At 43.9% G+C, this 24,025-nt stretch overlaps 1 protein-coding gene across 2 annotated transcripts in view; it reads left to right on the plus strand.

Moving 5' to 3' along the window:
• DMXL1 (Dmx like 1) overlaps window positions 1-24,025 on the plus strand; it is a 268,508-nt gene that overhangs the window by 121,181 nt on the left and 123,302 nt on the right. For both annotated transcript variants that reach the window (XM_073624666.1, XM_073624667.1), the window contains exon 19: window positions 16,187-16,297. In XM_073624666.1, coding sequence (XP_073480767.1) covers window positions 16,187-16,297 — 111 coding nt within the window. The remainder of the gene's footprint in view (window positions 1-16,186; window positions 16,298-24,025) is intronic.

Consider the following 24,025-nt stretch of genomic DNA (forward strand, 5'->3'; position numbering starts at 1 on the left):
GTTTTATAGCACCACCCACAGGAGTAGGACACTAGGCAGAAAAGAACTCGGCACTTCCTATGAGCAGTCCTCTCTGGTATAAAATCTACTCTCTGCTATAGGTAAGCTAGGTTATTCTGCCTAGTGTTCAGGATTAAGGCCCTGGTTCCCTCCTGGGACCTATTTTCTGTTTTTTCCTGTGAAGATCTTCTATCAACAACCAGGCTGGGTGATCTATAGTTACATAGTATATGAGGTTGAAAAAAGACACAAGTCCATCAATTCCAGCTTATGTGTGAGATTATATGTCAGTATTACATATTATATATCCCTGCATGTTGCTGTCGTTCAGGTGCTTATTTAATAGTTTTATGAAACTATCGATGCTCCACGCTGAGACCACCACCTGTGGAAGGGAATTCCACATCCTTGCTGCTCTTACAGTAAAGAACCCTCTACGCAGTTTAAGGTTAAACCTCTTTTCTTCTAATTTTAATGAGTGGCCACTTACCCTTCCGCAAAAAAGTTTTATCCCTATTTTGGGGTCGCCAGTATGGTATTTGTAAGTTTAAATCATATCCCCTCTCAAGCGTCTCTTCTGCAGAGAGAATAAGTTCAGTGTGAACCTTTCTTCATAACGAATATCCTCCAGACCCTTTATTAGCTTAGTTGCCCTTCTTTGTACTGGCTCTATTTCCAGTACATCCTTCCTGAGGACTGGTGCCCAGAACTGAACAGCATACTCCAGTTGAGGCCGGACCAAAGTCTTGTAGAGTGGGAGAATTATCGCTTTATCCCTGGAGTTAATCTCCTTTTTAATGCATGCCAATATTCTGTTTGCTTTGTTAGCAGCAGCTTGGCATTGCATGCCATTGCTGAGCCTATCATCTACTAGGACACCCAGGTCCTTTTCCATCCTAGATTCCCCCAGAGGTTCACCCCCAAGTGAGTAGATTGCATTCATGTTTTTGCCACCCAAATGCATCACTTTACATTTTTCTACATTAAACCTCATTTGCCATGTAGTAAAATATTGGTGCTACATTGGTTTTTCTCCAATCAGCTGGTACCATTCCAGTCAGTAGACTGTAAGTAAAAATTAGGAACAATGGTCTAGCAATTATTTGACTGAGTTCCCTAAATACCCTCGGGTGCAAGCCATCTGGTCCCGGTGATTTATTAATGTTAAGTTTCCCAGGTCTGTTTCTAATTCTGTCCTCTGTTAGCCATGAGGGTGCTTCCTGTGATGTGTCATGAGGTCAAACACTGTGGTTTTTTTACTGAAGCCCCCCAATTCCCTTGTGAAGACTGAGAAGAATAAATTCAATACCTTTGCCATCTCCCCATCCCTTGTAACCAGATGTCCTTCCTCATTTACCAATATGGTCTGTCCTCCCTTTTTTACGGTTTATATACTTAAAGAATTTCCTGGGATATTTTTTGCTCTCCTCCGCTATGTGTCTTTCGTGTTCTATCTTAGCCACTCTAATTGCACCCTTACATATCTTGTTGCATTCTTTGTAAAGTCTGCATGCTGATGATGATGATCCCTCAGCCTTGTATTTTTTGAAGGCCTTCTCCTTTGCTTTTATATGCATTTTTACATTGGAGTTAAGCCATCCAGGACTTTTTTGTTTGCTTTTTTAAATTTATTTCCCAATGGGACGCACTGGCTAATGCCCTTATTTAATATGCTCTTAAAGCAAACCCATCTCTCCTCCGTGTTCTTTGTTTCTAAGATTTTATCCCATTTTATATCTTCTAGCAAGTTTCATAGTTTAGGGAAGTTGGCTCTTTTGAAATTCAGTGTCTTCATGTTCCCCTTAGGTTTCTTATTTGTGTGAGTTATACTGAAGCCAATTGACCTGTGATCGCTGTTTCCTAAATTGACCCCCTATTACCACATCTGTGATCTGGTCATTGTTGGCAATCAGTAGATCTAGTAACGCCTTGTTTCTAACTGGTGTGTCTTCCATCTGACCTGTGAAATTGTCCTGCAAGACATTTAGGAACTGGCGAGCCTTCGACGAATGCATGGTTCCCTCCGCTCAGTAATAATTAAAATCCCCCATTATGATAACACTTCCCATCCTTGCTGCTAATCCACATTGTGATAGGAGGTCAGTCACCCCCTCCTCCCTCAGGTTAGGGGCCTATAGCATACTTCCCATTATTATTTTCCCCTTAGCTTCATCCCTTTGGAGCTCTACCCATAAGGCTTCCACCTCCTCCCTATCCCCCTTATTGATGTCATCACTCACATTCACTTGTACATTATTCTTGATATATAGGCATACCCCTCCCCCTTTTTTACCCCCTCTATCCCTGCGATAAAGGGAATACCCTTGAATGGTTGCCAGCCAATCATGAGAGCTGTTGAACCAGGTCTCTGAAATTCCCACAAAAACTAAATCCTCCTTGTTCAACAGTATCTCTAGTTCACCCATCTTGTCCGCCAGGCTCTTGGCATTGGTGAACATGCCACGTAGTCTAGACCGGTCACATACTGTCCTCTTATTGGGTGTTTGAAGATTGCAACTAGGACTTGTTACTATACTTGCCTTGGGTTTATGTGCTTTAGTCAACCTACCACTAATGTCCCCAATACTACCCTCTGGAATATGTTCATTGCTGACTATCTCTACATCTAGAACCTCCCTCCCTGTCGCTTAGTTTAACAAATAAGGGCTTAATGGAGTCTGCTCACCAATGTACTGAATGGTAGCCCAACAGCTAACCTGGCTGTGTAACACTGAGCTGTAAGTGGGTGGAAGGGTGCACATAGAGCGGTGTGCGTGTGGCATATTGTTAGGAAGCCGGCTATATGTGGGTGACTTGGTGTCCTATGGACAGTATACACAGTCAGTGAATGCAATCTCACCACTCTCCACTCTCCAGCCACGTTGAAGGCTCTTAGTGCCTCATGGACAAAATCCACAAAGAGGTAGTCCACCAAAGCACTCTTTGTGCATGCTGCTCCATGTGTGCAGTATCGGTCCACGGGTAGATGACGTGGGTGTGGGGGTCTGCAGGGTCTGGTCTAGCAATGGACGTCACAAGGGTAATGACGACGCGCTGACATGTTTTGCTTGTAAACACAAGCTTCTTTAGCGCAAAGAGGGGTTCAGCTGAGATGCCTTTAAATAGGATAATTAGTAGTTGCACCATTAGGTTTTCAACAGTAGGGGTCCTTAGCGTGCACTCATCCATCCAGCATTGATTACAACATATATGTAAAGGGGAACCTTGAGTGCACCATTAAACAGCATATTTTTTAACACGAAAACAACAAACTTCTCTCTAGAAGGGGATCAATGTAGGGGAGACAAGGAGCTGTGAGTCTAAAATCCATCCAAATATTTTTAAGAAAAATGGGAGTAATTGGAAGACCTCTTTTTAGGAGGGAATAGCCAATTATGCAAGAGAAACAATAACTGAAGGGGACGCTTTAGGCCTCATGCACACGAGACGCCGGTGCAAACACTGCTGAACACGTTTTTAAAAGCTGAAAGCGGCGTTTAGAAACGCCCGTTTTGCTGTGTTGCATGCCGTGTTTAGCCACGTTTTACTGCAGCAGAGAATGAAATTTTGTGACTCGATTTTGGGGCCCCAATTTAGATATGTTATGGGGTTAGTCCAACTGTGTTAGCACACCTAATTTGGGGTTCCTAGCACCAAGTGGCCCAGAGATATGGGGCCCCAAAGTTGGATCGCAAAATGCCAAGCACTTTTTTTTGCAGCAGAGAATGACATTTTGTGACCCGACTTTGGGGCCCCATATCTCAAGGCCACTTGGTGCTAGGAACCCCAAATTTGGATATGTTATAGTGTACAGGGCCCCAAAGTCGGGTCACAAAATGTCAAGCACTGCTGCAGCAGAGAATGACATTTTCCGACCTGACTTTGGGGCCCCATATCTCAGGGCTACTTGGTGCTAGGAACTCCGCGTTTGGCGTCCGAAACGTGGAAAACTTTTGCATCTGAACCCATTTTTTTGCTTCTGGAAAAACGAGTTTAAACGCAACTGCCTTAAAACGTCAAAAACCGAGACTGTGTACATGGACACATAGGATAACATTGAATGGGTTCAGGGGCAGTTGAAAAAAGTGTCCAACTGCCTCTGAACGCGTGTTTAACAGCGTCTCGTGTGCATGAGGCCTTAAAGTACATATAGTGTCTGTTGATACTATAGATAAGTCATAGTAAACAACTGCCTTTCACTTGGGATAGCATAACAAAGGAAGATAGCTAATTCCAACTATAGCTGAACGTACACTGTGTGGGTGTCTGCAGCTGCTTTCTTGTTTGCTTTCGACAGCATTGTCATTTTAACTTTTTGTTATGTCGGAAGGCTTTTGCAATTTTTCATGTTTTACTTTTATCTAATTTACCATAAGGAAGCTGTTTATAATTGACCGGTTGATCCTCTTTGAAGATTTCTCTATGGACCTTTAGTCCTCCTTAAATAAATGGGGGCACCATTTTGTCCTGCGTTGGCCATGGCCTTGGTGTCCCAAATGCAAACAGAATGGGCCTAGGTTCTGCTGCAAGGTTTGACCTCCAGACAGGTGCCTCAGACTTATGTGGAACTGGCAGACCAGTTGATCCAGGGCTTGAAGTGCATTTTTTCACACATCTGCAATGCTGCTCTGCTCCTTTCCAGGCTTCTCCGTCTTAGCAGTAGTGCTCTTCGGCAAGTGCTTTGGCTCAAATGTTGGTCTGCCGTCCAGACCTCTAAAAGGGCCCTGGTACACTTGCCTTTCCAGGGTGGATGACTCAGACTCGTTGGCGCTCCCTTGAACAAGAAGAGCAGGGCACCACTTTGAAAGTCCAGGCCTTTCTTTTTGACTCATTTCCTTCTCCAGGCTCCTCTGGCAAAAGCTCCAAACCTTTCATGGCCCCCCGCAGACGTTTCTGGTCCCGTAAGCTCACAGATAAGTCCTCATCAGCATGAAGGTTTGCCCCCCTCCCCCAACCCTTCGCTGGTTCTTGGGACCGTTGACCTCCCTTATTTCCAAGAAATGTGACCGGGATCTGATTGTGGCCTGTTACAAAATAGAATTTCTTTTTTTTTTTCCCTACAATTTTGGTCATCCGCCTTCAGCCCTGTATGGAGCGGCACAGGTCCTGCTTCAGGAACTGATTGTCCTGGTGCTTGAGCTGGAATAGTTCTGGGGGTTTACTCTAATCTGTTCAGTCTCGAAGGATGGCGTTTGCCTGATCCTGGGCCTTAAGTCTTTGAAATCTTTTGTGCTAGTACAAAAGTTCAAGATTATTATTATACAGGATTTATATAGCGCCGACAGCGCTTTACAACATTAGGGCAGACAGTACAATTACAATACAATTCGATACAAGGGGGAATCGGAGAGCTCTGCTTGTTAGAGCTTTCAATCTAGGAGGGAGGGTCAAGTTATACAAAAGGGTAATAGCTGTGGGGGATGAGCTAATGGAGAAAATAGTGCAGTTATTAGATGGAGGCAGGATAGGCTTCTCTGAAGAGGAAAGTTTTCAGGGATTGTCTAAAAGTGGATACATTTGGAGACAGTCTGACAGATTGGGGCAGCGAATTCCAGAGGCTGGACGAGGCTCGGGAGAAATCCCTGGGGGCGGACTTGGGAGGAGGTGACGAGGGAGCTAGAGAGCAGGAGGTCTTGGGAGGAACAAAGAGAGCGATTTAGGTTGGTATTTGAGACTAGGCTAGTGATGTAGCTGGGGGCAGAGTTGTGGATGGCTTTGTAACTTATTGTTAGTATTTTGAATTTAATTCGCTGGGCAAGTGGCAGCCAATGGAGGGATTGGCATAGAGGCGTACCAGACACTGTGCGGTTTGTAAGGTGGATGAGTCTGGCAGCACTATTCATGATGGACTGAAGGGGGGATAGTCTATTTAAAGGTAAGCCAATGAGGAGGGAGTTGCAGTAGTCAAGGCGAGCGATAACCAGGGTGGAATTCATTTGTTAAGTGATTGCCTCCCTTCATCAGGGAGATTTCCTGGCTTCTATAGACATTAAGGATGTGTACCTGCACTTTTCTATCTGCGAGAGGCATCAGCGTTTCTTGCATTTGGTAATGCACTTTATCAATTTCTGGCCCTTGCTCCCTGGGTGTTTGACAAAGTTTTGATCCCACTCCTTGCATTACTGAGACAACGGGGAATTGCTGTGACTGGTTATCTGGATGACTTACTCCTGCAAGTGTAGACTCGCTGGGCCTTGATAGACAGTGTCAAGATAACGATACAGTCTGCAAGACTTTCAGATGGATCGTGAATCCCAAATGTTCCCTGTCCATGACCTGGAGTATCTGGGACGGATGCTCAATTCCATGCAGGCCAAGACAAGCTTTGAACTGCTTTCGGACTGATCCTATGCTGCAAGTGGTCATCCCTGCAGGCTTGCATGCAGGTGCTGGGTCTCATGGTGTCCACCTTTTGAGGCTATTCTATATGCACAATTTCATACAAAGGTTCTGCAGAGGGAAATTCTATCTAAATTGGACAGATCCCCCGTGTCCGTGGACAACCTGACTCTTCTGGACCGTGCAACAAAGGCCTCCCTCCTCTGGTGGCTGAGCTCTCCTTCCCCAGGGGCAGAGAAGTCCTTTCTCCCCCTCCGCTGGACAGTAGTCATGACGGAAGCCATGTCCTTGAGCTGCGAGCGCTCAGGTTGTCTCTGGAGCACTGCTCGGATCTTCTCCTTAGGCTCCTGATCATAATCCAAAGATACAGAATCTTCTTAAGTTGTTCCCTTGTCCGCTGCGCATGATAAAAGCTGAAGGGTTCCTAGGTACGGCTGGTCGAGGGTGCCCCCTAGCTTTTACCTTTTCGGGAGGACCTCCTGGCCCCCAGGGTCCGCTTTACCACTCTGCTTCATCATCTCTGGCATTGATGGCATTGGCTATTGAAAGCCAGGTTTTGAAGGGTAGAGGGTTGTCAGGTAGAGTGATCCCCACAATGCTGAAGGTACGCAAGTTTACCTCTCAGAAGATATTCCATCACACCTGGAAATCTTATATCATTTGTTGCAAGGCTTTGGGTGTCTACCTTCATTGTTTCTCTGTGGCTCAGATGTTGACCTTTCTTCAATGGGTTGTTGACCCAAACTTGCCTTAACTGCGATTAAGGGCCAAATTTCTGCTCTTACTGTCTTTTGCAGCGTCTCTTGCCACCCATTCCTTGATTTTCTTCTTTATCCTAGGGGTTTGTCATGTTGCCCCCCAAATGGGTTTCCTATTGCCACAGTGGGACTTCAACTTGGTTCTTTCGGTTCTCCAGAAACCTTTTGAGAGCATTTGGGATATTCTATTGCTTACTCTTAGAAAGTTGTTGTTCTTTCCCCTTGTCAGACATGGTACCAGAGTAAGAAGGCATCTGCTGAGGAAGAATCCTCGCCTTCTGAGGCATCTGGTCAAGATATTATGCCTGCTACAGAAATCTCTCCAAAACTCAAGAAAACTGTTGCTACACTGAAGTTTTCTTCAGAATTGGGCAATTCCTATGGTAGATTTAGCCTCTTCCTACATAAGACCCTCCCAGCCCCCATGGATGATCTCCTGTTAAAAGATCCATTGGATAAAAGATTAGAGTCCCTTCTTCAGGAAATTTTTTGGCCCTGATGGGCCATGCAGCCTTTGGCATTCTGTCAAACCATTGCTGTCTGGACTAAGCTTATGACCCAAAATCCCAGCACCATTCTTATTGATCCTTTTGTTCATAATCAGCTGGAACTTCTGCTTTCATGCTTGCATTGCTGAATGGCTGGCTTGATGGATACGTTTTGCCAAATTTCTGGGATGAGTCGTCTGTCTGTACACATGTGCAGGATCTTATGGCTGGTCAGCGGAGTTCCTTTGCCTAAAACATCTCAAGCGGCTACGCTTGAAGGCAAACTCCTTGAAGGCAAAAGTATATCAAGGAAATCACAGGGGGTAAGAGTATTCTCTGCAAAAGAAAAAGGTGTGTGTCTTTGCTAGTAGGTCTACTACTCTTGGTTAGAAAGGGTTCCTTTTATTCCTGTCAGTCTTCCAATGGTAAGGCTAAGACCGGAACATACTTTCTCAAGAAAAATGGCCTTCCAAAGCGGCCAACACTGGAACCAAGGCCTTTTCACTGTGATGTGAATGTGGGTGGTCATGTTTTGTTACATTGTTATCTGAATAAAGACCAGTTCTTCTAGTGCAACTGTTTTGAAAAAGTTTCTGCCTTCTGGTTCCAGAACATCTCAGACAACTGGGCCAGAGTTTCCAGGTGCTACAACCTGGAGTTTTAAACTCTACCTCCTCCCCACTTCATTCTCTCCAGCTTGTTTCTTCATCTCCCATCACATCATGTTGCTAGGCAGAACAGGGAAATGCCTTGCTTGCATCTCCCCGTTCTGCCTCTCCGTGTCACAAGCACGATCCACCGGCGGACATCTAGTGTGCGTGCCCACTAGACCACGATTTAAAGGGGATGTACAGGTACGCCCATTTGCGCAGCCGTGCCATTGTGCTGACGTATATCCTCATGCGCTGGATGGCAAGCGGCTAATTCCAAACTGGGCCCAAAGCTTGGGATCATGTGCCAATCTAAAATGTGATAAGGAAGGATTACCCGATATGGCTGATACGTAGACCAATGTCCGGGTTGCAAAAAGCATTGCCGAACGGAGGCCCATGAATCTCATGAACCACCATCGAACTGAGACCAGAATAGCCACCCAGTAATATACCAAGTAACTTTTCTTATCGTACATCACGGGACACAGAGCCATAGTAGTTACTATGTGGGTTATAGGCCACCTTCAGGTGATGGACACCGGCACTCCCTAAATTAAAATGTGCACTCCCTGTATAACCCCTCCCACTGGTGGGAGTACCTCCGTTTTTTCATCAGTGTCTAAGGTGTTGGTCATGAGTAAAGATGTGCTGTGCTGAGCTCCACTGGAGCAATCCTTGCTGGGGCTAGCCATGCTGACCGGATCCATTCAGTGTCTCTTCTGCGCCATGCTGTTTTCTCCTGAAGGTCCGAGAGGACCTGTAGTCCAACGCTTGTGCGGCTTTACTTTTAAAGTAGGGGGAAGAGCCGTAGGCAATGCGGGGGGCGGGGCTTAGCGGCGTCGGTGTTCTCCGACGCCCAAACACCATGAGGCAAACTTTTAAAAGCACTGCAGGCTGTGGAGGGACACAAGAGCAAAAAGGTGACGTTAACAGGTTTGGTGACACGGCCATTTCCTTTGACACATTTTTACTGCTGCATCAGGCTGGCCATTAATAGCAGCAACTGTGCCGGACTATAGCTCAAGCAGTGGATGCATTCCTTCTGGTAGTACCTCTGCTTTGTGCATCGGTCTATGGCAGAAGGGGGTAAAAACACCTCAATAAAGGGCTCTAAGAAAGACTTATTTAGTCACACAGAAGCCTAGATCCATCCCAGTAAGATGGCATCCTCCCCTGAGAGTAATATGGCTGGTCACGGTGAGCCGTCAGGAGGGGCAAGTATTGCAACAGCTCTTAAACACTGCAGGCCCTGTGTATATTGCTAAGGAAGTTTTTTCTTCAACCATTTTAAGCTTAAAGTAAAAGTTTGATGCTTTAATCGCATCCCAGAGTGGGACTAAGCGTAACAGGTCACCGTCAATTGCTCAGGAGCCTCATACTGAGGAACAAGGAGCGAGAGATGGCGAATTTCTCTCTAGGACCAGGAAAAGGCTGATGTCTCCTCTTCTGAAGAACCTGACATGAAGTATCAAGCTCGCAGGAAAGGTTGTTTACAGTCGCTCACTGAATTGGTTCGCTCCACATTTTTACTGTCAGTAATGCAGTCAGTCGATGAGCCCACTTCTGCTTTGGGTTCACTAAAAGCACCCCCAATCTGTTCATGCTTTTTCTATCCTATCACGGCTAAGAAAGCTTATGTATTCTGAGTGATACCCAGATAAACCAGTTTTTTTTCCTTTCAATACTTTATTCTATGGAGGAAGGGTTTTATAGGGAGTTCGACCAATTAACGCTGCTATATCCTCTGTAAACAAAAACCTGACTTGTCCAGTAGACAATGCTCATGTGCTAAAGGGTCCAACAGATAAGATGTTGGAGTTCCTTTTAAAAAAAAAAAAAAACTGTATTTCGCTCGCAGGTTCAGTCATTCAAACCTGCACTGGCGTTTAGAGTATCTCAGTCCCTTAAAGGACCAGTTTATAGAGGTACTCAAAGTTATTCCTGATCAGCAGGCCCAGGGTTTGGCTGGCATATCAGAAGCGTTCTGTTTTACAGTTGACGCTATGAAAGATTCTATTCTCCAGGCCTCGCTGCTCATGCTAAGGCAGGTACATGTGCATAGAATCCTATGGTTGAAAGATGGTCAGCCGAAGTGCCATACAAAAAGCTCTTGGCCAGTTTCCCTTTTTATGGTGAACGGTTATTTGGAGACAATCTGGATAAGTATATCCAAAGAATTTCTAATGGGAAAAGTTCCCTTTTTTCCGGTTAAAAGATTAAGTATTTTTCTGTTAAATGTTCTTCTTCTCCAGTGCCCAGGGGCATCTGCCTCCAGGCAGTCACGGCGGCCTCCACCGTCGGGATTCAAGAGGTAAACCTCAAGGTCAGTCCCAGGGTCAAAAGAGGACCTGGGAGAGGTAACCCACAAAACAAAATACTCAAGTCTTATGAAAGGGTGCCCCCGCTCACTTGAGTGGGGGGGAGGCTTCTACAGTTTTCAAGGGTCTGACAGGAACAATGTCAGAGTTCCCGTCTCCTCGTTTTCTCAGATCAGAACGTTCCCAGAGATCCAGTGAAAAGAAGTCTCTCTTTCTAGCTTTGGATCATCTTTTGTCTCAAAGAGTGATATCGGTGGTCCCCTTGGTAGAGCAAGGATTAGGGTTTTTCAAACCTTTTTTTACGGTTCCAAAACCGTACGGGGATGTCAGTCCTATTTTAGATCTCAAAGATCTAAACCGGGTTTGAATATCCATTCTTTTCGCATGGAGTCAGTCCGATCAGTAGTCTCCGTCCTACAAGGGGGAGAACTTCTGGCGTCAATCGATGTCAAGGATGCTTTTTTCCATGTGCCGTTTTTTCCCCGCTCACCAGAAATTTCTATGCTTCGAGGTAGAAAATCTTAATTTTCAGTTTGTAGCTTTGCCTTTCAGTCTAGATACTCCACCTCGAGTGTTTACAAAGGTCCTGGCTCCTCCTTTAGCCAAGGTAATCGCTCAAGGTATAACAATACTAGCCTGTTTAGATCTTCTCTTCATAGATCAATTCGGTAGCCCGCTGAATCCAAACTTTGGTCACCGCAGTTAGCTACCTGGATAACCTAGGTTGGATTCTCAACCTAGAGAAATCCTCCTTAAATCCATCAAGGAGATTGCAGTAATTGGGGCTGATCATTAATACAGCTCAAAAGAGGATGTTTTTTTTTTTTACCCAGGAAAGAATCAGTTCCATAAGGGAACTGATTAAGTTACTCAAGTCAAAGAAGAATCCTTCTGTTCGGCTTTGCATAAATTTCTTGGGAAAGATGGCTTCTTTGGAGGCCGTTCCTTATGCGCGGTTTCATTTAAGACTGCTGCAATTCAGTATCCTGTCAACGGGGAACAAGAAGGCCCAAGTTGTGGGCTTCCTAATGCGTTTATCCCCCAATTTGTGTCAGGGCCCCAATTGGTGGTTGACGTCCAAGAATCTTCAAAAAGAGGAATCCTTTCTACCAGTTACCTGGAAGGTGGTAACAACAGATGCCAGCCTTCTGGGTTGAGGAGCAGTACTGAAAGAAGCATCTGTCCTAAGGAAATGGTCCAAATCAGTGATGACCTTGTCCATCAATATTCTAGAGATTTGGGCATTACGCCTGGTCCTCGAGGCCTGGGCGCTCAATCTACGGAATTGTCCTATCAGGTTCCAATCCGACAGTGCCACAGCTGTGGCTTTTATCATTCACCAAGGGAGCACGAGAAGTCGTGCGGCCCAGGAAGAGGTGAATCATATTCTATCTTGGCAGAAAACATTCCTTGCCTATTAACAATTTTCATTCCAGGAATAGGACTTGACAAGCGGACTACTTGAGTCACCAACAATTGTTCCTGGGAGAATGGTCCTTTCACCCCGACATGTTTCTGTTGATATACCAGAAGATGGGGAGTTCCGGATGTGAAACTTTGTGTCAAGGACAAGGGATCCAATGGCATACGAAACAGATGCCTTGATTTTTTTCTGTGGGATCAATTTTTTCTGATCTGTGCGTTCCCTCCTGTTCTGCTGCTTCCGCGCCTTCTTCGCAAGATCAAGTAAGAAGGGAAGGAGGTGATTCCTGTGGCCCAGGAGATCTTGGTTTGCCGAGATCGTAAAGATGGCGGTGGGGGACCCTTGGACCCTACCACTATGGCCAGACCTTCTCTCGCGAGGTCTGGTATGCCATCCTACCTTACAAACGCTAAATTTATCAGTTTGGCTATTGAGACCCACATTCTGAAAGATCTTGGGCGGTTAGCCTCAATAGTTCTACTTTGGTAAATGCTAGGAAGCCAGCCTTCCAGAGTCAAGAATCTGGAAGGCATATGTCTCCTGGTGTAAATCCAGGGGTTGGCACCCCAGGAAATATGTCATAGGTAGGATCCTTTAATTACTACAGATAGGATTAGAATTGAAGCTGGCCTTGAGTACTATCGATGGCCAGATGTCGGCCTTATTGGTCTTTCTTTTCATCAACCACTTGCTTCTCTCTCTCAGGTTTGTAACTTTATTCAGGGGGTATCTCGGATTAATCCTCCAGTTTGGTCACCCCTGAACCCTTGGCACTTAATTTTAGTCCTGTCGGCTTATAGAAGCAGCCTTTTTTTGGCACCAGTACGAGATATTCCCTTGGTCCTCTTGATGGGGGGAAAAATATTTTTCTTGGTTGTCATATCTTCTGCAAGAAGAGTATCAGTGTTGGCTGCTCTTTCTTGTAAGGAGCCGTATTGGTTGTTCATAAGGATGAGGCTGTATTGTGGCCTCATCCTGAATTCTTATCCAAGGTAGTATCGGATTTAAACCAGGATATTGTTCTGCCTTCATTATTTTCCAGAACTTGGTTTCTGTGGAAGAAGGGCCACTACGTTTTCTTGATGTGGTGAGAGCGGTCAAGGTCTATTGAAAGTGACCGCTCAGATTCGTAAACAAATGTTTTGTTTGTGTTTCCAGATGGTCCTAAAAGAGGACAGGCAGGATAGAAATCTACTACTCCCAAATGGATTCTTCAAGTGATTGTTCAAACTTATGATTTTAAGAGGAAAGTTCCTCCTTTTCATATTAAAGCGCACCTCACCAGGGCTGTTAGTGCTTCTTGGGCAGTGCATCACCAAGCCTCCATGGCTTAAATCTGCAAGGCCGCAACTTGGTCAGTCCATACATTTACCAGATTCTATCAGGTAGATGTAAAAGGCATGAGGACATCGCCTTAGGTTGCAGTATGAGTCCTCTAGTCTCTTAGTGCCCTACTTTGTTGTGTCTCTCTCCCTTCAATTGGCATTGCTATGGGACATCCCACATAGTAACTACTATGGCTCTGTGTCCCGTGATGTACGATAAGAAAATAGGATTTTTATAACAGCTTACCTATAAAATCCTTTTCATTGAAGTACATCACGGGACACAGAGGCCCCTCCCTTCTTGGTATACACGTGTATTGCTTTGCTACAAAACTGAGGTACTCCCACCAGTGGGAGGGGTTATATAGGGAGCATGGAAAATTGCAGATTGTATAACATTCAACCCCTGGGCACACTTTACCCCAATCACTTACACTTAGGCTTCAATAAATACGTGAAAGAGGAAAAACAGCGCTACTATAAATTAAATAAACAATATCTGCAGAAGTGTAGAGTGAACTACTAATAATCCACGCCTAGAAAAACATAAGGCTTTAACTCAAATATGCACCAGTTCCTATGAGTGATCATATGCATTTAAAATAATGAATAATAAGTTTCACATAAAACCTGCATACTTTCATGGAAAATGGGTTCCTAACTTCAGTGCCTATACAGCTGATCATATGCACTTTGAAACAAACCAGTGTCACACAGATAATGTTTAGTACATCAATAGTGTCCTCAAATTGATCATGTTGTCATATACAAAAGGGGAGAGAAAGCAAGGGGGCGGGACTTTAAATGAAGCATGTGGTAGCAAAAGCATCATATGGTGAAACATAAAAGGGAGTTTATTGGTTGCCATCAGATAAAAGACAGGGTACAATAATAAATATACATATACAGGGTAGTAATGCATGGATAATATAGTAATATAATACATCTCAATCATGACTTGAATATCACAAGAATTAACAAGCAATATTGTATATCAAAAGGAATGGCAAGCAACAACTTTCCAAAGTACACCAAATATATCATAAGGGTAAGATGATAAAATATATTAATGCCTGCAGAGACTCGAGCCTCTTGGATCTTAAAGTGGGGTATATGGTTGAGCTGGTAAAGCTGTGTGGATATAGGGTGGCAAGGCGTAAGGCAGCTGTACGCGTTTCGTGGCTGAAGGGCCACTCGTCAGGAGCCAGCACTTGATGTTTCTAAAAGTAGAAATATTGGCATTAACTTGATTAATGGTTGGTGAAGTGAATGCATGGGTACGCGGGGGTGAAACTGAAAAAGCCCCCCAACAAAACCCCAGTGCATTCTAACTTACTCGGATTCAAAAAAGAGATGGAGGTGTGGTGTCGGGCGGTACGAGCCATCCAGGCGCATTCCCCACCGGGAGCCGCAGCTCATATAAGTGCAAAGTGCCAAAAAGAAACGTTTACATCACATAGTGCTCTTCAAAAGCTTTAAATTCTCTAACTCTATAAAGTTAGATTCAGCACTCTCATCAATTGCTTGTGCCATGCTTGTAACTCAAAACAATGTGACCCCAGCTCCCTCTACTCTTACCAGATGCCACAGACCACTTGTCAAGAAAGTAGGTTAAAAGCGCTCTTGTTAATTCCTTATGTATACTCCAAAGGCCGCCTCCTTTAGGAAACTGATTTCCTCTTGGTGCTTCCTGTAAAGGTTCTCTGCCTCTCACTTTACTTCTGCGGAGTCAACCAGACAAGTTATCATTAACAGTCTTAGGCCCCTTTCACACTGGGGCGGTGGGGGCGTCGGCGGTACAACAGCACTATTTTTAGCGCTGCTGTACCGTCGTTCTTGCAGCGGTATTCGGCCGCTAGCGGGGCGGTTTTAACCCCCGCTGGCGGCCGAAAAAGGGTTAAAATCCCTCGTACAGCGCGGCTATAGCCGCGGTATAGCCGCGCTGTCCCATTGATTTCAATGGGCAGGAGCGGTGAATACACCGCTCCTTCACCGCTCCAAAAAAGCGGTTTGCAGGACTTTTTTCACCGCCATGCCTGCGCACCGCTTCAGTGTGAAAGCCCTCGGGCTTTCACACTGAACAAACAGCGGAGGCTGTTTAGGGGCGGTTTGCAGGTGGTATTTTTAGCGCAATACCGCCTGCAAACCGCCCCAGTGTGAAAGGGGTCTTAGGGATAGGGATTCCTCACTTCCCCTTTATAGAAAATTGTACCAGATCTGTTAGTACTTCATGGGCATTTCAGCATCTGTTTCTCAAATTTCTGAGGCTGCCACCTGAGCTTTTTGTTAACATGTTTAAGTTCTACCATGTGTGATGTTCAAGCTTCCTCTAATGCAAGTTTCAGGCATAAGGTGCTACAAGTTTCTCCTGAGAAAGTTTCTGACCTTTGCTGTGTTGCCCACTTTTCAGTTGGCCAACTTTTAGACATACCAGCTGTAATGATATGCAGTAAATAAGCCTGTGTCCTGTAGTGTGTGATCAGGAAAATAAGATTTTTGACTTACCGGTAAAAATGTGTTTCCTGGAGACCAGCACAGGACAAACAGGACACAGGACCCTTCCTCTGGTTCTTATGTTCTCTCCCTGTTGCTTGCTTCAAAACTTAGGCTACCTTGGAGTGGGAGAGGGTATATAGAGGAATGTCCCTGTAGCTTTTTTTTTTTTTTTGCCAGTGTCCAATCACCTGAAGGTAGTTATAAATTACCCAGTTTTAATAATCTAAAGAACACTGTCTTGTACTGTGCTTCTGTACTCCAGCAAACAGACTTTTTTGGCAAGTCAACAATCCTATTTTACCCTTTTTATTGGTTTAATAATACCTGATAATTGTTTTATGTCGGTTATAATGTTTTACACATTTCAAGCTGGATTTTTTTAATAGGTGGTGAGACCCTTGATGAATGTGGACTGAAGTTCTTCCTAGCTGTTCGACTTCATACCTTTCTCGCTACATCCCTTCCACCAGCATACCGAATTCAGCTTTCTCATCAAGGTAACTAAGCTCTGTAGACTGAGCATTATTTAAATGACTCATTGTTTATGGTCTTTGATTTAGATGCACTGAATCTGAAACAAAGAAAGGCTGATGCAATATCTCTTGAGAAAAGATAATAAGGGGTTGCTGCTAACCTCTAGTTAGTATTGATAAATACGCTCTAAGGTATTTGGTATAAACCTCCCTCTGCAGTTTTCAACCAGACTGGATTAGGTAACCTATATGTCCTGGAATGCTGGGTTCCTAATATTCCACAGTAAATTGCCTTTGTGTGTGCCCTATGCCATTCAGTTTGCTGATGTATTTAAGTCCAAAAAAAAAAGCAGTGGCTTTTGATGGTTTATTGGTAAGTAAGCGGTTATCTGTTGCCTACATTTATTATATTGCAGCTTTCTGATTTGATGTGATGGCTGTATTAGTTTTCTTTTTAGGCTGTCTTTCTTCTATTTTCATGCGGTGATCCAACCAGTAAGTCTGTTGTGTTTCAAAAGAACAAGCTATCCAGCAGAATGTATCATTTTATAGAAATGAGACAGGCTAATAACACTAGCATGGGTGCTTATAATGAAGGCATCTTTTATTTATGTAAAACCTTTATTCCAAAAGGACAAAAAAACTGCTGTGACTGCTTATTAAAGTGTGAACTCTTCTTTTTAATTATAATAAGGCCTAACTGTAGGTACATTGAATATCTTCTAAACTTGCACAGTTTAGGAGATATTCACATGCTCTGAAGAGACATCATACCCGTGCCATACCTTCAGAGCTCCGGGCCGGGGTTCCTGCATGCGCCGGAGTGATGTCATCGCAGCCCCAGCCATTTATACAGCCAGAGCAGGTGAGGATAAAAGTGCCAGGGAACCATTACAGTGCTGTGCTGGAGGGCTCCATGTGCAGGTAAGTCTGCAATAATCTGCTAGTACGCGGTGCAAACCTCTGCAGGGGCGTTTGGCTTCAGTTTATTATTGTATTTAAATCTACCAATACCTTTAACACTACCCGCCCCCCTGAACTGCAGACAGACAATGCTGCTGTGCCCCCTTTGCTTCTTCCCCAGAGTGGGGGCACTCTAATACAGAAGGCATGTTAGGCCTCGTGGTATATGACACAAAAAATAACCCAGTAGAAATCCACTGGGACCACAGCGCTCCACAAAGCAGCCTCTGAATGGTTAGATGAAAACAAAATGGTAAAGCCAAATGGTAGCAGTATGCCTCTTAATCTCAAAAAGGAGATGTAATACCACAAATCAGTATATAATTAATACACAAATGGAATCTGTTGAGTGGATAGCCAACACTATACAAATACTACACTGACAGGTGGGTGCTGCAGCCTGAAAATCAGGATGCACACAAGGGGAGAGAGAAACAGGCGCAAGGGCCACCATAGTGTAGTAGTTGAAAAGCAAACACTTTATTAAAACATAGTAAGTTGCACTCACAAGAGCAAGTAGGAGGCAGGCGGAAATGACAAGATTCACAGCACTGGGGTTCAGTGTCCGAAATTGAGGAAAGCCAACAGGTGACAGACAAAGAGATGGTTGTGGGCGCTGAGTGTTGCTGTATAGAAGCCGGAACTCATCCGTCCAATTGGAAAATGGCTGCACTGACAAGGAACAGCCTCCTCCGCCTGGTGCCAATGTCACTCAAGGAGCATGCACAGTCAATGAACGCGTTTCCAGGCATATCTGCCTCTTCATCAGCATCATTGACTGTGCATGCTCCTTGAGTGATGTCAGCATTCTGGCCAATGAAAGGAATAAACACCAAAGCACTTGACTTTTTTGTGCTGCCAGAATCAAACGTCAGGAGCAGTTGTTTTTAATGACCAGTGCACTGGCCAGATCACTAGGTGAAAACAGAGGAGAAAAAAACCTAAATAAAAAAAAAATGAATGCAGCCACCACATCTAAGGATTGGTAAGCTGCAATATATTACGTTTTGGGTTTATTGCCACTTTTAATAAACTGCCAGGAAAGTTTTGATGCATTTGTAATAATAACACGCATTTCAATGTAGTCATCAACCAAACATTGCTTTGGGCAGGGATGCCGATACCAAACATGCTTTGTACAAATCGAGAAAGGCAACAGGTTAAATTTACAGATGAAGTGTAACGAATTCGGCTGCTCCAGATAGATAGGCTAGTCTGTTCAAGTGAAGTATGGTGAATGGGGTGCACGTCCTGTCACCGCAGCAGATGCATATGTAGAGTAAACAAAGGATGACCACACTCCCATACAATGCAATGTGGCTTATTTATAAAATATAAAAAAATCACTGGAATAGTCACAAAGCATGCTAGTCATGTGAAACGTGTTACCTGCTTCCCCCTGTTTGTACCATTCCAAGGCTGTTTTTTATATTTTGGAAATAAATCACATTGCGTTGTATGGGAGTGTGGCCATTTTTTGTTTATTCTACACAGGTTAAATTTACGTTCAATAAATTTTTATTGTTTAAAACGCAAAAATTATCATGACAGTAACATTATTATGCAAGTTCCAAAACTCAAAAAGGAACTAACAAAAAAAAAGGGATATCAATATAAAGAAACAAAAAACACTAACGACACTTTAGAGAATCTGATATGTGTAGCAAGTTAACATAATAATGAGAAGGGTTCGATTATTAGTCTTGAAGTTCACATCATGTAATCAGTCACCAACAATAGTATAACAGTAAGTCGTCATAGTTTACCTCGAGAGAGGATTTCTCGGTGCTGCGAAGGATTAGAGAAAGGAGAAAAGGAGAGAGACAGACAGAAAAAGGGGAAAAAAGTAATGATATGGGAATGTAATCATTATTAACACCTTCTATTGTACTCTAAGTCTGTCTCAACAGTCTGTACCAAGCGCATGACGCACAACCCTGGACTAATCCTATCAGATTCCTCTATATTCAGTTTGGCAGTCTCCCTATGCCATCCCATTTCAACACCAGTGTGGACAAGTTCATTTCCAGGATCAGGAATCCATAAGCCTTAAGGGCCGTACACATGGGCCAAATATTGGGTGACATCGGCCAGTTCAATAGAAGCTGGGCGAAATTTGGCCCTTGTGTACAGCAGCCTGTCCAGCTTCTGTCGAAGAGGCATTACCGAAAAAGGTCTGCCGATCAGCACTCCTAGCCAAGTCCTCCTGTCAGAACACAATAGCTTAGCAGGGAGGTCACTGTACTAACATTGCATAGTTAGTATAGCGGCTCCTCCCGAGCGCTTGTTTTTTTCGCTCAACTCGTTAGGTTGAACAAAAAAAACTAATAGTGTGTACTAGGCTTTAGCACTGAGCGTGCTGATGACCCTGTTGGATCAGTTCCGGTTGATATAAGTCTTTCATTTGATACAGATTTTTCTTTGGGTCCTTTGCAGGATCCAAGGCATCCTGGTGATCTTGGTGCGCCAAGCTGCCACACCCAACAGAGCTAAAGAAAACTCTGATGACAGAGTAGACTTTAGGAGCAAAAGGCAACAGGATTTTAGTCTGCACCATCAGTAGCTACACTGCCAGCAGCCCTGGAGCAGTTAGTAGATTGTAGCTGGGGGCACCCATTATAACGGGAAGGTGTATTCTACAAGATCTCAAAAAGTGGAGTAGGCACTATATAAGAGTATTATAGATCTGGTCAAAGATCTGCTGTTTGTGTGTGTATGTATGTATATAAATGTATATACAAAATGTGTGTGTATACACATACATATTTTTTTCATCTGCTTTAAAAATTTGGTATTTTATATGAAAGAACCTTTGTTAAAACTAACTTTTCGATTTCTTATGGTTCATGTCAATTTTTTAATGCTGATCCAGCCGGAAAACTGTTTGCTGGCAAGTTTATTTTGGTGTACACATGGAATAACCATGTGCTATATTTGTGTGGTATTGTGTGTACTAGATTTTTATTTTTATGCTTTCTTTATGTTAATGCCCTGAAAATAAGAATTCTCTTGCATTACCATAACACAATTTTTGAATTAGTTGTGTTTTTACTCTAATATATACAGGCTTATTTAATATACCAAAATGTAAAAAACTATAGCAGCTCATCAGAATTTCTTTCATAAAGTTATATCTGGTGGTTGTTACTGTATTTTGCACATTGTTTTACCCATTTGTGCTTTTTTATTAAATAAACTCAATAGTCTGTATATATTATATAGAACGTTCTCAGAAATCAGGCTGCCGCTATGTCTAATAGGTGTTGGGGGATGCCATAGTTTCATTTCCATTGATGAAAATGGATGTTCAAGTTGCCTAGTTCATAGATGTTGTAGTTTGCTTTGTGTTTGTCAGGCTCCTGAATTCTGCAAAACCTGTGTTTGAAGTATGTAATATGTGTGCATGTATACGATCATGGAATCCGTTATCCTGTACCATGCATTTCATGTTTCCCTAAATTTTGTTTCAATATTGTACTCCTAATTGTACTACGGTGCTCTGTACAGTGTCCTGAAGAAAAGTGCCAGGTTCTATTGACGGGCCACCTTCTTCACCACCTACCGTCTGATACTTTCACTGTACATCAGTAACCTTGTTTTTATTCCTGCGTATGGTCCCAGTCAGTGTCAGAGCTTGCACATTTAAAGTGTAACTAAAGTGAGGGAATCCTGGTGTCACCAGAACTAGTGTTCCCATTGGAAGATTTCCCTTCTATTAGCGTTCTGATGTCAACCCCAAATTAGGGATTTTCTTTTGCTTTCACCATTAATGATAATGGTAAACAAGACAAATGGAGAGAGTGACTCTCCGTAATTAGGGCACATACAGTGAAAAACCTGACAGGCGTTCTAATCTCTCTTCACTCTTCAAAACTTACAAAAAAAATTTTACCCTCTAGTTGCACTTTAATGGCCTGGCAGTTGTCAGTTCAAGCCCAAACACTGCAATCTGAGAGTGAGGCTCCATTCACACATGATCGAGCGTAGAATTGCAGTGATTCCGCCCCGCGATTTTAAATGGCTGCAAAACGCAGGACGCATTTGCAATGTCATTACATCAAATGGCACCCCAATCGCGTTGTGATTTTGCTGTACAAACAAAATTGTGGGACGCGTGGCGCCCAAAAGCAGTTCTTTTGGGCGACATGCGTCCCGCGATTTTTTTTTTACGTGATTTTTTTGTGTGACAATCGTAGAGAAATCGTGGCGTGATTGGGGTGCCATAAGAAGTAATGGCATCGCAAACGCGTCCCACATTTTGCAGCCATTTAAAATCATGGGGCTAAGTCCCGGCGATTTCCCCCCATGATCATGTGTGACTGGAGCCTTGGGGGACACGCACTCTCCAATACCTGAAAGTACTGCTGCACATGAGCAAAGTAATGGGGATTATCAGTGGGGAGGGGTGGTGGCCTGTCTAGAGGACCAGTCACTTGACCTGGCAAGATGAAAGCACTGTGCCTAAATCCCATGTAATTTCTGGATAGCATAGTTTCGGACAAAAGTGTTTTCATGATAAATATGGTTCTGGATAAAAGATCCTATACACTTGTGCTCATAAGTTTACATACCCTGGCAGAATTTATGATTTCTTGGCCATTTTTCAGAGAATATGAATTGATGACACAAAAACATTTCTTTCACTCATAGTTAGTGTTTGGCTAAAGCCATTTATTATCAATCAACTGTTAACTCTTTTTAAATCATAATCGCAACAGAAACTACCCAAATGACCCTGAACAAAAGTTTACATACCCTGGTGATTTTGGCCTGATAACATGCACACATGTTGACACAAAGGGGTTTGAATGGCTATTAAAGGTAACCATCCTCATCTGTGATCTGTTTGCTTCTAATTAGTGTGTGTATAAAAGGTCAATGAGTTTCTGGATACCTGACAGACCCTTGCATCTTTCATCCAGTGCTTCACTGACATTTCTGGATTCTGAGTCATGGGGAAAGCAAAAGAATTGTCAAAGGATCTGCAGGAAAAGGTAGTTGAACTGTATAAAAAAGGAAAGGGATATAAAAAGATATCCAAGTGTAGCACTAACTTACGGTGGAGCTGCTGGTTTAAGCGGGTCTGTTACCTTCACCTTGCTTCCCTTGGTTTCACCGGCATCGGGTCTAGGGGTTCCGTTGAGTTTACTTCTGGACGACACACACGCACCAACACTTGAGTACATTTTCAATGCTTTATTGAACAAACAAACTTTAGGAAGTAGCAGGAAAGAGGCAGAAAAGGAAACTTTCAGGAGAAACTCAAATATCTTCTTATAGAATCTTAGCGACAAATGTCCTGATAGAATTCAGATAGTTAGGTGGAATGCGCTACCCTTGTGGGACACACTCCTTGCTCGTCTGGATAGGCCTCTCTCACCGGTCTAGCAGAAAGTATGCAGCACGAATCAAAAGTCTCTGCCACAGACTCGTTTGGGGGGTAAATCCATACGATCCTCTGCCACAGGATGTATCAGACTTTCTCTGCAGTGAAAGTCAGTCACAGTGCCTGAACCTTTAAGCCGAACCGGAAACACTATGCTGTATAGTTACTTCTTTTGGATACGTCCTTCGACTGAGTCACCAGGCCCCTCTATAGACCAGCACGCTGCGTGATCTCTCCAAGATGGGTCCTCCCCTGGGATCTCGGCCGCCCAGCTTCGTCACACAGGACCGACAGCTCTGGACCATTCCTCAGCCGCGGTGGTAGGCCCCAGACAAGCCTCTGGGCCCACCCCTGCGCCGCTGTATCGCGGGCCTCCCGATCGGAGGACCACGAGGTTAGCTCCTTAACGCATACCTGCCGGCCAGGAGGGCCAGCAGGTGGGTGTAAAAACGAACCCTAGAACATGGCGTCTGTCCCATAAATACCCTCTTCCCAGAATGCAACTCGGAGGACCACCTCCACCGAGCTTGTCTCCGAGACAGAGGAGCATCTATACACTTCGACACGTTGCCTTTCCAACACTGGCCAGTGGTAACAGCGACACCCACCGGTCAGCACGGAAGCACACACAACATCAGCCAAGCTGGAACAGAGGCGAACTTTTAACCTTCCTAACACACAATTTACTAAATTTACCTAACCTGTGGTAGATTGTAAATCTACCAGTGCTACACAAGGAATTGAGAATGCCAATCAGCAGTGTTCAAACTCTAATCAAGAAGTGGAAAATTAGGGGTTCTGTTTAAACCAAACCACACTTAGGTAGACCAACTAAAATTTCGGCCACAACCGTCAGGAAAATTTTTCGGGATGCAAAGAAAAAACACACAAATAACTTCAAATGAAATACAGGTTTCTCTGAATACATATAATGTGGCTGTTTCCAGGTGCACAATAAGGAGGCACTTGAAGGAAGATGGGCTGCATGGTGGAGTCACCAGAAGAAAGTCATTACTACGCAAATGCCACAAAGTATCCCGCTTACAATACACCAAACAGCACAGAGACAAACCTCACATTTTCTGGCACAAAGTCATTTGGAGTGATGAGACCAAAATTGAGCGTTTTAGCCACAACCATAAAGTATACATTTGGAGAGCAGTCAACAAGGCCTATGATGAAAGGTACACCATTCCTACTGTGAAACACGGAGGTGGATTGCTGATATTTTGGGGATGTATGAGCTACAAAAGCACAGGAAATTTGGTCAAAATTGATGGCAAGATGAATTCAGTATGTTAGCAAAAAATACTGGCGGAACATTTGCATTCATCAGCCAGGAAGCTGCGCATGGGACGTACTTGGACATTCCAACATGACCATGATCCAAAACACAAGGCCAA

Source organism: Aquarana catesbeiana, linkage group LG01 (assembly GCF_042186555.1).
Source record: "Aquarana catesbeiana isolate 2022-GZ linkage group LG01, ASM4218655v1, whole genome shotgun sequence".
In the NCBI taxonomy this organism is placed as follows: domain Eukaryota; kingdom Metazoa; phylum Chordata; class Amphibia; order Anura; family Ranidae; genus Aquarana; species Aquarana catesbeiana.